The sequence below is a fragment of the Ischnura elegans genome, chromosome 11 (genome assembly GCF_921293095.1).
Source record: "Ischnura elegans chromosome 11, ioIscEleg1.1, whole genome shotgun sequence".
In the NCBI taxonomy this organism is placed as follows: Eukaryota; Metazoa; Arthropoda; class Insecta; order Odonata; family Coenagrionidae; genus Ischnura; species Ischnura elegans.
In genome coordinates, this window is record NC_060256.1 from 83667797 (window position 1) to 83684227 (window position 16431).

General features: G+C 39.3%; 1 protein-coding gene across 1 annotated transcript; it reads right to left on the bottom strand.

Moving 5' to 3' along the window:
• Positions 1-1011: 1011 nt before the first annotated feature.
• On the bottom strand, positions 1012-14637 carry LOC124167705 (neuralized-like protein 4). The gene is made up of 5 exons (XM_046545703.1): positions 14333-14637; positions 14047-14164; positions 10423-10596; positions 8723-8813; positions 1012-1267 (listed from the first exon to the last, which is right to left on the bottom strand). Exons 1-5 carry the CDS (start codon positions 14607-14609, stop codon positions 1103-1105), a joined length of 825 nt encoding a protein of 274 aa, XP_046401659.1. The 5' UTR covers positions 14610-14637; the 3' UTR covers positions 1012-1102.
• Between the last annotated feature and the right edge of the window lie 1794 nt (positions 14638-16431).

Sequence of the window (16431 nt, forward strand, 5' to 3'; positions counted from 1 at the left end):
AGGATGAACTGACATGGAATGACTTGGGCCCTTTCGGTGCCTCAGGCATGGCTATCCATCGTCGCACAAAGCGTTTTTTTTCCTCACCAATTTGAACATTTGAGACCACGATTTCTTAAATCAGATCATTTTTGTCGAACAATCGCTGTCCTAATGCCACATTCCTGGGACACTGTACTGCAAGGGCCGCATAATATTGGGCCTTGAGTGAGGTCCCTAGCTGCAGTGGGCTGCTTCTTCCGCTCTACCTGCTCCTATTGGCAGAAAGACACAATATGGTGAGAATGCTGGTCACGGGTATATTTTTCTTATTTTAATGAACTTAGGAATACATACTTCCTGGAAGAATTATTTTTTTGCCTTCCTATTAAAGATTTGCTCTGGCTTTCACATTTCATCATACAGCTGGAAGTGATCTAAATTTGTGTGCTAACATTTATTTTGAGATGATCAGGCATTCTTATACCTGGCTAAATTTATTTTCTAGTAATATTGGAGTACTTGTCAAATGAAGTCAAAATTTCTTATCTTCAGAGGAACATATCGATGGCTAAGATCTAACAACACGTATCTCAAAATTTGGCGGGCCTGAGTTAATACTGTTGATAAACAATAAAATTCAAGCAAAGAACAACTCTTTGCTTGCAAATTTATACTTCTTTTTCAGCATACATATATTTTTTCTTAATTTCAATTAAAATTATATACAATTAAAAAAATAAATCTTTTTATGCTCTCCTGAAAAGTTGCTATTTTTGAAATACGTGTTGTTAGAACTTAGCCATCGATTTGTGGTTATGCATTAGCATAAGTTGTGCAAAATTAATTATTATAGTTTAGGAAAGGGTTTTTTTTTATCAATAGAAAAGGTTCTTTTGAGCTCCTCTGATTAAACTTGCTGGATATCTTATTTTCAGGTAATGATTGTCTGAGAAGTACAGCATTTTTTTTGTAGGTGAAGATGAAACGGTGACAATGTAATTTTACCAAGATAATAAATAAGCTACAAGGTTTCTTTTATTGCTAATTTATTCTCATGTAAATTATTTTATGTTCCATTAAAAAGTCATTATCTTGCAATGGAAAACCCGCTCCTTTGTAATTATGAAGAATTAACAATTGTTCCCTTGGCTGCATTGTAGTTTAGCTCAAAAGCTCCATGAAGTGTGCTTGGCATATTGGATGCGGCTGGTCCCTGATCTTCGCCTTTGATAAAAAAATGTAATGTTCCCAGTTTATTCACCATCACACCAACTCGATCTCCCACCTAATTGAGGTAAAAGATATTTATATAAAAACTTATTCCAAAAAAATTTAAAAATACATCTTATGGTAGAAAATAATAAAAATAATTTTATTTGTCCCGTGATATTTTTTTTACAAATATAGGACACGTCAAGGTTTGAGTAAGGATCAAAAACAGTAAAAGAAACCCTGCACGGGAGGAAGAGGGTCATCTTTTCCTTTGGGCAGCTGCATCTTCACGGACCTGAGCCCACAGGGGAGACAACCTTGTTAAAAAAAACCCATAGCGCACCAAGGGTTCAGTCCAGACAGTTTGTGGGTTATCTGACTGTGTACCATCTGGTTGGAGATCCACTCAGGTGTTTGCCGTGCCTGGAGACCTCGAAGGGGATCATGATGGGTGAGTTCTTGAGCACCCAGCCGAGCATTGGATACCTGGTATGGGCCGGAGTTCAATACCCCACTTCTGCCCTGTATTCTCTGTAAACGGGAGGCGATGATCTAGCCAATTGCATCAATCTGTTGGCCGGCAATGGGGGACTGCCATCGGGAGCCCTTCTTAAGGCTGTTTTACACGGGGCACGGAATTGCGCAGGTTAGCTGCATTAATTTCTAAAATGGCGTGGAATTGTGCGAATGCATGAACGAAATTAGAAAAGGGGCTACTTTGCTGCCTCGCATCCACGCATTCTCGCATGTGTTCTAGCAATTCACCGCTTTACACGATGCAATTTTGATTGCGCCTTCGCACGTATGTCAGATTGCGCAATTACCGTGTACCATGTAAAACGGCCTTTAGGGCTCACTGCAGCACATTATGTGTCAGCAGCAAGTGCTGTGGATACGGGTTCACCTCCATCCAAGAGATCCCATCTGAAACCAGGCTGGAGGATTTCGGAGGTGCTTGTTGCTTCAATTAGAGACATAAATCTCGTCTACATCTGCCTGCAGAATGAGCATTTTAAACTGAAGGACAAGGACATTTTAAAAAGTTGCAATATTTATAGAGTTGATGATACTAGTGGCCAGCATGCCGAGGGTGTTGTGGCGATTGTTGTTCGGGAGGCCCTTCCGGAGGTGCCTCTCGAATACAATTAAACACTCCGCTACAGGCTGTTGCAGTGACAGTAAACGCACATGAGGCAATTATCCTTTGCAGTATGTATCTGCCGGAAGGTGAGCCAGTTCGTTGGATTAATTTGGGATCCCTCGCTTGCCAGCTACTGTGGCCCTACATTTTACTTGGAGACTTCAATGCACACAACACCTTATGGAGCAGCACAAAGGTGTAGTGTAACCAAAGAGTATCAAATTGGTATCAAATTTTATTAATGACCTTGACCTGTTTCTAATGAACACCGGTGAAAAAACCTGATTCAACAGCTTCAATGGCATGTACTCAAACATTTATCTAGCAGGATGAGGCGCTGCCTCTGAATTTTAAATTGCTGAATTGCTTAGTTATTAACTTTCTGTATAGAACACTATGGAAATTTGAAAACAAACAGTAGACTATGTTGCATCAGACAGGATTGAATGGACCCAATTTCCTGGGTTCAAGGAGTAAAGAGCAATTTAACCACTGTTGTAAAACCAATATGTCCTTTAATAATTTTAAATTGTTTCTCATAGGTATCTGTTTAAGTGTTTGTTGGATCCGGAAGGTGGAATGAAAAGGCCTACATCTTAATCAGACATTTATTATCACCCGATGGCCGCTCTCGGTGAGCACGTCCGTTTTGTTCCAAGTCCAGTCAGAGAGAGAGCCTTATTCCCCAAGCTATCCCATACATACCAAAAAACAAAGCAATAACAATACATATTTTCCAAGATGGCGGACAGCGCATCACTAAGGCGGCAATACAAATAAAAGAGAACTCAAATACATAATATCCTCCCCCCTTTTAATCATGAACATAAATCTTCAATTAACAAAATAATCCTTTAGATAGGGAGGCTGCTTGGTCATCCGCCTCGGACGGTTATCTTGTCCAGGAGAATTGTCTACTGCCACCTGGGCTTCCGGTCTTGTGTCCTCATCAGTCTCTGTCTCAGGGCTTGGAGCAGTTGAAGGACTACTGTTTACTACTGTGGGCTCGGGAACCTCATCTAATATTAAGGGAGGTAGCTCACCTCTCCAATCCCACGAGCTTCTTTCCTCAACATCTCTGCCTGGAGACCATGCCTGTGAAATGAACTGAGAATTGTCATTAGGAGATATTCTCCTCTGGAGTTGGTCTACATGACGCCTCTCAATTTTCCCCTCTTCATTTTTTACTTTAAAAATTCTAGTACCCTCAATTCCTACAATTGTCCCACGTTGCCAAACCCTCTTACCCCCAGAGTAAACTCTAAAATAAACTAAATCCCCAAGGAAATATTTGTAAGACTTGAGACTTGAGTCAGGTCTTCCCTCCCCCCCATCAATTCCAGTGTTGGGGAGCAACCGGTCTAGTAAGGTTGTTAATTTGCGACCCATTAGGATTTCACTCGGGGCCCTTCCCATATCATTAGGGGTTGACCTCAACATGAGGAGAATATTTGGGAGCTCCTCTACCCATTCCTTTGATGGTAGCTTCCTCAACAATCTTTTTATGGTCTGGACAGTTCTTTCCACTTGGCCATTAGAGGCTGGATGGTAAGGAGGAGTCAAATAATGGCTAATCCCATTCCCTTCCAGATAAATTTTAAATTGTTCAGACGTAAATGCTGGGCCATTGTCAGATACTACTAGATCAGGCAACCCATGAGTAGAAAACCATCTTTTCAATTGACAAATAACAGTACTAGAAGAGAAAGACCCTTTAGTAAATGCAACCTCATCCCACTTCGAAGTAGCATCAATCAAAATAAATAAAGTATGGCCATGAAAGGGGCCAGCAAAATCCACATGGACTCTCGACCACGGCTTTTTAGGAATATCCCATGACATTACTTTAGCCTTCGGAGGGTTATTTTGTGCCAATGCACAACTCTCACAAGATTTAATCATGATTTCAATATCTTTGTCAATATTTGGCCACCAAGCATAACTGCGTGCCACTCTTTTTGTTCGGACAATGCCTTGATGGGCTTTATGCAGCAACTGGAGAACTGAAGGTCTCAAAGCTGCTGGTATTACCACTCGATCCCCCCGAAGAAGACACCCACTCATTACAGATAAAGAGCCTCCATGCCCTCGCAAAAAGGTTTGAACAGCGGGATTAGAAGAAAATTGCCGTCCTCTAAGGATACAGTCCAAAACAATGGATAGTACAGGGTCCCGTTGTGTGACTTCTGCAATTGATGAAGCCGTCAATGCGGAAGAGGGGGGGGGCCTCCTCCAGCAACAAAATACCTGCTGGGTCTGGGAAGGAGTCATCTCCATCTTGGTCAATAGGTAGCCTGCTTAAAAAATCAGCATTACAATGGTTACTCCCAGGCCGGTGTTTTATAACATAATTAAAATTGGCCAGATACAGACACCATCTCAATACTCTAGGAGATAACACTTCTGGAAGCTGCTTCCTTTCACTATTAAATATACCCACAACAGGTTTACTGTCAGTTATTATAGTAAAATTACGCCCCCACAAATACTTATAGAACTTTTGCACACCAAAAATCACTGCCAGGGATTCTTTGTCCACATGTGAATAGTTCTTCTCCACTGGCTTCAACACCCGAGAAGCAAAAGCCACAGGTTTTTCGTTACCATCAGGCATAACATGCGATAAAACAGCACCTACTCCATGAGGAGAGGCATCACAAGCAAGAACTAAGGGAAGATTGGGGTCAAAATGTACTAAAGAAGCAGTAGTGACCACACGTTTCACATATTCTATGCACTCATCATGTGCTGAAGACCAATTCCATGGAGTGTCTTGTTTCAGTAAATCATACAAAATATGAAACCTGGAGCCCTTATTTGGAAAGAATCTGTCATAATAGTTAATAAAACCCAAGTATACTCTTAAGGTATCAACATTATGAGGAACAGGGGCACTTAATATGGCTTTTACCTTCTCATTGGTAGGGAAAATTCCATGTCCATTGATCAAGTACCCTACAAACTGGATACTCGTTACCCCGAATTGGCACTTCTCTGGTCGAAGACGAAGGCCTGCAGTAGATATGCGGGATAAAGCCTCTCGCACTCTCTGCCACAACTCTTCCTTAGAAGAAGCTTGCACCAAAATATCATCTAAATAGACAACCACTCCTTTGAGTCCTGCCAACAAAGTCTCCATTGTCCGTTGAAAAATGCCTGGTGAGGCACTCAGACCTTGGCTAAGGCGATGTACCTGGAATAACCCCTTGTGAGTGTTCAGCGTAAGGAGTTTAGCTGTCTCTGGATCCACTGTCAGCTGCAAAAAAGCTAAAGACAAATCAAAGCGTGCAAAAAACTTTCCACCCACTAATTTAGCCAACAGTTCATCTATAGTCGGAAGGGGATACACATCTCTCAAGCAATTTGGGTTCACTGTGCAAGAATAGTCTCCACAAATTCGAATTGTTCCATCCCTTTTTAACACATTCACCACAGGAGTTGCCCATTCAGACACTTTCACAGGAACCAAGATTCCTTCATTCACCAAGTTATCAAGTTCCTTATCCACTCGAGGAAGCAAGGCAAAGGGAACTGGCCGTGCTTTTTTGAATACTGGCTTCGCATCATTCTTAAGGTGAATACGAGCAGGTGGTCCTGAATATTTCCCTAAGCCAGGAGAAAACACATGATGAAAGTCAGCAATCTCTCGAGGAAGGCTATCAAAGTTGCCCAAATGATTTACCCCTGACACACTTATCATTAAATTTTTAAACCATGAGCGTCCCAAAAGTGAAGGACCTGGGGTAGCAGCAACTAAGAGCAACAGCCTAGCATTTTCGTTATTGTACGACACATTCACCATACACTGTCCCAAAATGTCTAACTTTTGATTGGACCAGGTGGACAATCTAATCTCTGATGGAGATATCTTCAAAAAGGGGAATTTCTCATCATACAATGTTTTACCTATTATGGTATGCCCCGCTCCACTATCAACTTCCATTAAAACAGGCACATTCTCTATATTGACATAAATTTTAATAGGAGCAGGGGCCACTGAAGCAGGGGTATGAAAAAGCATAGATCTTATCTGATTTGCACTGGATGGGCTGGGGACTGGCTCAGGAGACGCATCTGGAGATGGTAGATGATGCTGTGAAGATCCTTGATGCTGCCAAGATGGCCCATGACCACCTCGAAACCCTGGTTCAGGAGACTCATCTGGAGATGGCAGATAATGCTGTGAAGATGATGGCAGATGATGCTGCGAAGATCCTTGAATCCGCCAAGACGGCCCGTGACCACCACGAAACCCCTGGTTCCGCTGCTGCCGCACAGAAGGTCCACCATAGGTCCTCTCTTGAACATTATCCCGCCTTGGCTCAAAGCGGTCTGCATCATCCTGATGCCCACGGTGCTGCTGCTGCTGAGCTCCCCCATCAGACCTCTGCATCGCCGCCCGACGTTTCCGGAAACACATCTTCGCGATGTGCCCCTTAAGGTGACAATAATGGCAGGTCCTTCATGGGGCAATTGTGCGGGGATGGAAACCCACAACGGTGACATCCCGTGCCACTCTGCGCTGGACCCCTCACTTGATGTTCATGACGTGGGCCAACCGGACCACTTCCCACTGCCCTAGTCACTTGTCTCGGGGACGAAACTGAATGAATATTAATCACTTCCACCGAACCAGCACTTTGAAATTGGCGAACGTGAACTCGAGCCCTTTCTGCCGCAATAGCGCGATCAGTTGCAACCCTTAGATTAAGCTCTTCGAATTTTAGGGAGAATAATTGTTCTTTTAAGCTCAAATTCCTCATTCCGCGGAGCACTTGCCTCAAAAGGGCTTGATCGAGGTTGTCGAACTTGCAGTGTTCGGCCAACTGTTTAAGGTCCGCTAGAAAATCTTTGAAGGCCTCATCCGGCCCCTGCATGCGGGCATCAAACTTATCCCTTTCAACCCACACACACGCGGTAGGAATAAAATGGCTAGACATAATGGCCATCAGTTCATCAAAAGTTTTCGTCCCCGGCCGGTCAGGAGCGCACAATTTTTTTGCAATCGCGTAGGTGTGAGGACCAGTACACGATAAAAGCACAGCCCTTTGTTGGGTAGGTAAAACCACATTATGTGCCTCAAAATAAAATAATAATTGCTCTTTAAAGTCCTCAAATTCTTCTGCATTCCCACTAAAATTAGGGACCATACCGACGTTTATTAACGGAGCACATGCCGTACCCACGCCACCAAGTTCGCCCGTAGCCATTTTGAATTGTCGGTTCAGAGTTCACACAAAAAAAAAACAAATCACAGGAAATCGGTAACTAACAAAATAGAGGTATTTTCATCCCATAATATGATCACTTTAAGTCCTCTTGTCCACAGTATCAGTTCAACAACGAAAACCCCTTAACGTGCAAACTCAAAAACTACAAATCCATAACTATGACCAAAATTTAAGAAAAAAGCGATCACACATCAGTTGAAGCCAAAAATTCAAGCGATAAAAGCAGCAAATACACACGCCAATCAGGCAAAAACCAGCAACCAAAATCCGTTAAACACGTGCACACAAGATTCCACCAAACAGGCAAAAATTTAATCGGCAAATAATAAAAAAAACACATGTAAGAAGCGTTTACGCCAAACAGGCAATTAAGTAACGCCAAACAGGCTCTTAAATAACACCAAACAGGCAAGAATACTGAGGCACTAAAGTTTTACGACCACGTGGTGAGCACATTTTAAGTTCAAGTTCAAATTCACATTTTCATTTCACAATTCAAAAGCAATACTTATTCCAGCCACCAATCTTGCATTTCCGCCGCTTCCGATGGATCCCATCCTCGTCGCCATTTGTTGGATCCGGAAGGTGGAATGAAAAGGCCTACATCTTAATCAGACATTTATTATCACCCGATGGCCGCTCTCGGTGAGCACATCCGTTTTGTTCCAAGTCCAGTCAGAGAGAGAGCCTTATTCCCCAAGCTATCCCATACATACCAAAAAACAAAGCAATAACAATACATATTTTCCAAGATGGCGGACAGCGCATCACTAAGGCGGCAATACAAATAAAAGAGAACTCAAATACATAACAGTGTTAACAAAATTCAAACACTTAATTTGAACATTGTACCTTTTTAGTAGCTGGAATTATTCTTGGGGGACCAATGTAGCCCAGATTAGGGTAATGATTTTGCACGTTAATAGTTGGTAGCATATGAAAATGTTTTTATGACTGGCAAATTTTTGCCTATGAATCAGCAAATGGTGTAATTTATTGCCAGTTGAATGCAGCCTGTAGTCATTGAGAATTAGATGAAAATTGATGTAATCAGGCTGTTGTCAATTGATATAATTAATTCTAAATTTTGGGTGTCGGGCTATCTTACACTAACTGATCAAATTTTTAAACAGTTTATGGTTCATATTTCACTTACCTTCATATCATACACATTTTTTCCATAATTCTTCACACTTTCTGCTCCATGAATGTACACAGCTGTATTATAAAACATCCAATTGCCTGATCTGAAAGAATGTTTTAAAATGATTCTACAATAAAACATGGAAAAAGCTAATAGCTGCTCTCTCTTCAAGGCCTTAAGTTCAACTGAAGAGTTTTAGATACTTCAATGAATTGTAAGGATTTTTAATGAGCTTTATAATATTGATGGCTTTCAAGCAAGGCAAAATTAATTGATTTATAAATCAATTGGATTAAAATAATTTTCTTGTGTAATCAGGATCTTTTATTCAGACCAGAAACTGCAATTCATTAAATGAATATAGTAAATGGAAGGGAAAGATAAGTTACGAAAAAAAATTCTTCCCCAATCAGCCAATCTCTTCTGAGTTTGAATCAAGCAAATCCATAGGTTTTGATATAAACAATAGACTCAGGTTTGAATTGGTGGAATTTTTCAACTATGACATAAAAGCACAAAAGCTTTTGTAATTTTCCATACTTAAATCAAACTTACTCTTGCCTAGGGTTCAACAGATAACCTTCATTTGTGGTACATATGCTAGAGAAGAGCTTGTAAGTATTGATAAAGTGGACCTAAGGTAGCATGATTGCCTTGAATATTAATAAATGTTTCTATACAGCCTTGAAATGAGGTTCAGGAGCTTTTGAATTTCCATATACATGTACAAATTAACTAAAATATATAATAAAACATTTGCATATTTATTTTAAATCAACAGTGCCCCATATCCTTGGCAGGGAGCCAGTGATAATGATGACAAACCTTTGAAACTTTAAATTTTATAAGAATAGACATCATTAAACATATTTCGAAAAAAAAAATGAAAATGAAGAAAGTATTTTATATTATAGAAGTCTTCAGATTGGGGCACTAGATTGCTAGATGTGTAGAATTAGAGCAGTTTGAAGCTTTTGAAGCATACTTTATGTTAAGGATATTACATTCCATGAACCACATTGTAATAGGGTGGTTTCCTGTTATTTTTTTATTGCCTAAATCAAAAGATTATTACTCCTGGAGTACGCATTTCACGCTTTTAGATTTTTAAATGACGATATCTATTTTTCGCGATTAAATGAAAAGTGAAAATTTTCGAGCATGCGAAAACGCGACGCCTGAGTATGAATGCTGGGAAAAGGTCCATATGATGTCGTTCTGGTTCCCGCCGCCGCAAGTGAGGTGACCTTGGGGTGAGGCTTTGAGCGCTGATACGACGTAGGATGCTAGCAGGTAGCAGAGTACCCTGCTAGCTGGTAGCGCTTGGCTTAAATAATGATTATTAATACCTTATCAAATGAAGAAAACTTTCCGACCTTAGCAAGTTTTAATAGGTAATTATTAAGACATGTTTCTCTGAGCTCTGTGCCTCATGCATGCATTGGTAATCTCAGACAAAGTAAAACTATCTACTCGTATAGAAACTAGGTCCCTGTGACGTCACGTGGAGTGGCATTGCATGGGCACCAATCTGGCCTTTTTCAAATGAGGATAAAATTGACCATTGCCATTCGTCTAAACCAGTATTTCTAAAACCAAATAATTTTTATATTATGAATATACTAATGGAGGGTAACGAATCGCAATCAATGCCTTTCGTTTTCTTTGATGAATGAAACTACCCTACTGTTTGTACATATGTAGGTACTTACTTCAAGTGAAACATATGATCAGGTATGGTGAATGATTCTGGAGCATAAGAAGTCACTCCGATTCCCAAGCCATAATTAAATTTGGTTCCCAACTTGTCAAGACGTACTTCAAATAACTCATCCCTTTTAAGGGGTCTATTGGTCAACAACACTCCATTCAAGGCTTCACCCATCCTGTAAAATAGACATTCACTGTCTTATTAATGTCATGCAGAGCAATATTAATTTATCTATGTATGCTTCCTCTGTACACAGCGGATACAAAAAAACTCAAGAGGGGGGCACAATAGATATCTTGAGCTACCTTTACTTTCATTGTAATAAAAACATAATCAAGTCTCATGCAAAGTTTAAGAAAGTTTATTTGAAAGTATTAAAGAAACTAAATTAAGAAAGTATTAAAGAAAAAATAATTTAAATTAATTATTTAAGCTTTGACTCAAACTTTTGATCAGTTCTGTGACTCTAAATTTGGAGCGGAGCAATTCTCACGTGAGAAAGACCATATTTTTGGGAAGTTAGCAATTTTTTCCTCCCAACTGGTTTCAGATGTGTAATGGTAAAACCATTCAAACCAAGGCTACATACATCCCATGCTTTTTAGTGGAAACAGTTCCTTGTTACATGCAAAAATGGCCTTCTAGCGACCTTAATGGTAGCGTCCTGCAAATGGACTTTCTGGCGTGGTATCCAGTCCCCTTAAGCTGATTTTACATACATACAAGGCAATGCAATGTTACAATATAAAAAAGTTACAATTATGGTTCTGCAATACTCAGAAATGCTGGTGATCCCACAAGGGGGGAGGTGCACCCCCTGTACCCCCATTTGTACATATTCGCCTTTGTCTGTACCCAGGGTTGCCAACTATTTTTGAAATAAATGAGGGACTCGAGAAAAACATTTATCTAGTGTGCAACATGCATAATCATTATGAGTTGTGAACAAAACTGTAAATTGTTCTGCAATCACTAAGACGTTTCAAGTACGTAAATATATTACTAAATTCTGGTCTGATAACATTGAGGAAAGGTTGATTTCATTCTTTCCTGGAAAATTTTTGTGTTCATTCATACACTACCCTGCAAACCACCTCAACAGGTATGTGGCAGGAGGTGCTATAAGGAGGTGTTGTTGCCAAAGAAGCATAAAAATGAAGGTGAGCATTGTAGATATTTGATTACTGAGTCCCTCCTAGCATTTACATATTTTTAGTCCTTCATTGTTTGGGAAAAAAATTCCAATACCTATCCATTTGGAAAAATATCTCTCTTATATTATTGTTTCTGATGATCCTAGAAACATATTGAGGTTTTAAAATGATGTTATCCATGTTGCTCTGTAGAAAAATGCCTGTTTTTAATTGCTTGATCACTCTAAGCCAAGTAGGTAGCCTTCAAGACTCAAATGGCACCCCTCTTATTTCGTGTAAAAGCTGTGTAATCCTCATTCTTTTCTCCTTGTAGTTATGATGAATCTTGCGGCTTACCTTTCTATTTCTTACATATGATAACTATGACAGGTTTGAAGTCATTGTGTAAGTGGATCCCACGTGCATATTTGACTTCATCTGATGCCTTTATGTTAACTCCATCCTCAACATAAAGAAAGATATGTGAATGTCCTACTCAAGAAATGCAGTGTTGTGCATTTGATAAGATTTAGTTCTAGCACCACTGGTGGCTTCATGCATGTACTTAGTTGTTTGAGAGTGATGACAGAATTTCAAAGCCAGAGTGTTCACTAATTTCATGATTGATGATGGCATTATTAGTAAATGGCTGTATTATACTGCTAATTCAGGAGCAGAGGTCATTTAATAATATGTACTGAACATACATATTGTACTGTCCAACATAGTCTCATTAGGCATGTATTTCAGAGATTTAACATCCATCCTATTATCTCTGACTTAACAGTGTTGGGATTTTAGCCTTAAATAACACAATTTTCAATGTAAAGCCATTTTGTTGCCTCCTAAAATTCAATGGATAAGATATTAGTAGATACAACTGCTTCCTAGTGCGCCGGTGAACAGACTGACTGACTTTGCCACAGGAGAGCACACAATCACTTTTGGGACTTTGTTTGACATTTAAACTACATCGATGTTACCTCCAGAAGGAACTACTCTTTACTAATGATCACACAGCAGGTCGCACAAGCAATTTACTATTTTCCACTTTTACCCGCATGACTGGAATTTATGTAAAAGTTTTTGTGAAGCATTGTGACAAATACTCTTAGACAATTACGAAAAAAGGCACCAACTTTTTTTTATTTCCCTGATTTGATAAAGTTGTGAAGAAAGGGCACAAGCTATCCTTTGCAAGATCTACCCTTTTTCAGCCATGCTGACTGCCAAATAAGGAGTTTCGAGTGTTCTGGAAATTCATCCATTATTTGTATTTTTGAAGTTTTCTTGAGCATGTAACCTATTTAAAAATTCAGAAGCAGCATTAATTTTTTTTAAACATTCTAAAAAATAGCATGAAAGTGGACCATTTTATCAAATGGGATTAATCCATGATTATAAAGTCTTCCTGACACGAGGTTTATTCAACTAAAAAGCATTATGTATAGACAAAATTGGAGTAATTTACAATTCAGTGGATACAATTTTAATTGGTATTCAGTGTGGGATTGATTTTCGCGAGCATCTCATGGGATTGATTTTTGACAAGTATTTAGAATTTTATTAATTTCAGGGCTCTGCCCTGACTGGTTGTCAGTCTTCTATCACCCCAGTCAGGATTGATCAATATCATCCCTGTAAATTAAAAAATTAAAGCACGTTTTTCTAGTTCTAGACATTGGCACCGGTAACAGAGTGATGAGATACTATCAAGAGCATCAACTGATTTTAACACTCTCGCCAGTTGTAGAGCACCAGAAGTCATCATGAAGTTATATAAGTCAGTAGCTAGCTAGGGGGAGGGTCCAGGGTGCCCACTGTTCCTCCACCCCGGAATATAAAAACACAATTGCTATGCTTCATATAAGAAAACAAAGTATTGAAAAATCATGAATTTATGATTGATTTCTTTGAAAAATTAAGTTTTTTCCATTATGAAAAGTGTTAAAATTAGCTTAAAACTCGCTACTTAGTAGCTGCAGCTTGGTTTTTCAAAAATTTTCCTCTCCTTGTTTTGGACCATCCTACAAAAGAAACTCCTGGCAACCCCACTGATATACCGTATTCCTCCGAATGTAGTCCCCCTCTGAATATAGTCCCCCCCCCCTAATTTTGAGGCTTGAGTTTCAGGAAAAATTTAAAAAATGGGTTTGAATATAGTCCCCCCCCCTTAACTTTTATCACAGGCATTTTGGGAAAAAAAGGGGGGACTATATTCAGACAAATATGGTATGTAGGTGCTAATGTCGTAGTTAATCTGAGGAAATTATTTTTTTATTCTTGAGAAACCAGAAAATATTGCATGGTTGGAAGTCCTCTATTTTTGTATTAAAACACCCGTTTTATCAGTACCTACTACGAAACAATGTTTTTGAAAGTTGAGAGGAGACACTGCGGCTAATTTATTATTTTTCTCATTTTAGCCAATTCTCATTAATCATAATTTTGATCAGTATCTGTATTAATGTTTTGTTCATGCGATAAGTCACCTTATTTTTTGTGCTGATCTCCCATCCTCAATTATCGCTATGTTAGTTCCACACTTTGGATGAAATGTAAGTCTGCCAGATGTCTGAGCTTTGTTCTCTGTGCTGTTTGCTGTTGTTCCTGAAATATGTAATGGATTTCATACAGTGTAACTGTTGAATTCAAAATTTTCATTAATGTCTCTTTATAAGTGGTAATACTAGTGACCGTACACATTTTTGTTGATAATATATAGGATGTTCCAAAAATGTATAGCAGAATGATTATTATTAAAGATTTACACCTCACCTCGTATCACTCCTTGGATCTTAACAGCCTGGCCATTGCTACACTGATAAACGGTCTGTGTCATGTTCAATATTATGTTTGTATTCCTTGGATCTGTTTTGGAAGCATGGAATGTGGTGAACCACTCCCCTGCCTCATCCTTCTTACTGTTGATGAAAAGATTGAGCGTCTGGGTAGAAGATGCTCTGGCTTCGCAGGTCGGATTGGAAGCATCTTCTGCTATTGTGCCCACGGCAATGAGTAACAGAAAGGATAATACTAGACACCAAATATTCATGCTGGCGAGAGTGTCTCTGTCTTTTCCTGATGATTCCCTTCTTACAAATGACCTCAAGATTTCACATAAGGTCCTCTTAAATGCTTTATCTCTCTGGCAGAAGTACCCCATTGGTTGGAGGAAAGCATTGGAAGGAGGGAGTTCAGGAAGGGCAAGCACGATATTAGAAGCTACCTATCTTCGTATTTTTTATGTGACTGGTCATAATTTAGAATGGAACTGGTGTGTGTGCAGGCATTTTTAGAAGCTAAAGATCAAGGAGACTTTGAGTGGCTATTCCTTTTTTAGGCAAAGTTCAGGCCTTTGGTTCAAGATAACTTCTATGGAAATGAGTGAGATGTACCCTGGCTTCCTCATTTCATGTTTGGGCTGGAAGATATTTACATCCTTAAATCAAAAAATCTTATGATTGAGGTGTTTTTCTGATAGTGGAGTAGTAGTGGAATGAATTTATGTTTATAAAATGAACGTATAAGCCCAAGTGTTAACATTTATTAAGTGATTTAGTTCAGTATTTAATTACAGGGAAGGATTTTTTTAGCGTCTGAAAAAGGTTTAAATTCTTTACTTTACCTCTTGAATTTATTTACAAAAATGATAATTACATATATATCAGCGTATTTGGCACTACAAATATGTGCAGCATAAAAGAAAATACAAGATACACACGTCGGTGTTTTATCCTAATATTGGCTGGTGCATCTTTGATGATGCACACACAGCTGTTGAGAGCTGCTTGCTCTTTTGGGCTTTTATTCACCTGCAAATGATCAAAGAAGATTGGAATATTTCTCACACAGTATGGCTGGTCCCATTGCAGGATTTCAGGTGGTCGGAAAGCCAGCCACTTTTTCAGCACAAAAGCATTTTTGTTTGGTCGTGGCCTGAGAAGTATTAGTGCATCAAAATGGTTCCTAATAAGGATGAGTTGATTCTTAAATTCTTTTGGTTATTGGTACTAGTCTGCTTCTCCCCCATTGGTTCTAAGTTTTTGATACTCAGTTTCAAGGAGGAACTCTTATTATCTGGATGAATAGCAAATTTAAATGAACAACCACAAGAAGTGAATGAATATAATTTCACTTCAGTTGTAAATAAGCAGGAAAGCTCTGTACAAAACTTGAGATTGTCTCCACAGCTTAATTTGCAAAGTAAAAAAGTTAAAATAACAAGTTGTTAAATAATGCATGATCAAGCGCAATATGTCGCATTACATCAGGTAGCCACTGCCCACACAGCACACGGACATCTTTAGGACGTCTGGTGACTGTCTGCCTATTGGCCTACGGACGTCTGTAGGCCATCCGCATTTATGCCAGAGGATGTCTTGTTGGGATTTCAACTGTAAATAATTTGCTCCATTTACAATGTACGTAAGGCCGTTTATTGCCTCGTAAAATAGGAAGTTAGAATACAGTTCGGAAACATCTGCTAGAGAACAACTGCTGTGTAGCGGGGCAGGTTACAGACTGACTAGAACACAGCAGGTCACACTGGTCACACGAGAACATACAAAAGCAGTGCTGCCAACCCTTGGAAGTGTTTTGGTTACGACATCTTTGCAGGCTTACAACACAACATGTCTGCTGCACGTATGCATGTCAGTAATAAAGGCTGCCTACAGACATCCTGAAAGTGTCTGCTTCGGACACCTTCAAGACACTCAAAGGACAAATTTAGGTTAGGGCTGAATTTAATTTGATATCAATAAATACTAGGTACGGACAAGAATTTAAGTAAATAAAGCATATTTTCATATACAATATTCATTTGGCTTCTTTGGTAAAATAATATAACCCAAGAAACTGCAGACCATTTATTT

Coding starts and splice junctions, on each gene's coding strand:
- LOC124167705 (XM_046545703.1), bottom strand. CDS start 14,609: ATGAATATTTGGTGTCTAGTATTATCCTTTCTGTTACTCATTGCCGTG. Junction 14,165..14,332: donor GATCCAAGGAGTGATACGAG/GTGAGGTGTAAA, acceptor TACATATTTCAG/GAACAACAGCAAACAGCACA. Junction 1,268..8,722: donor AAAATGTGTATGATATGAAG/GTAAGTGAAATA, acceptor TACCTCAATTAG/GTGGGAGATCGAGTTGGTGT.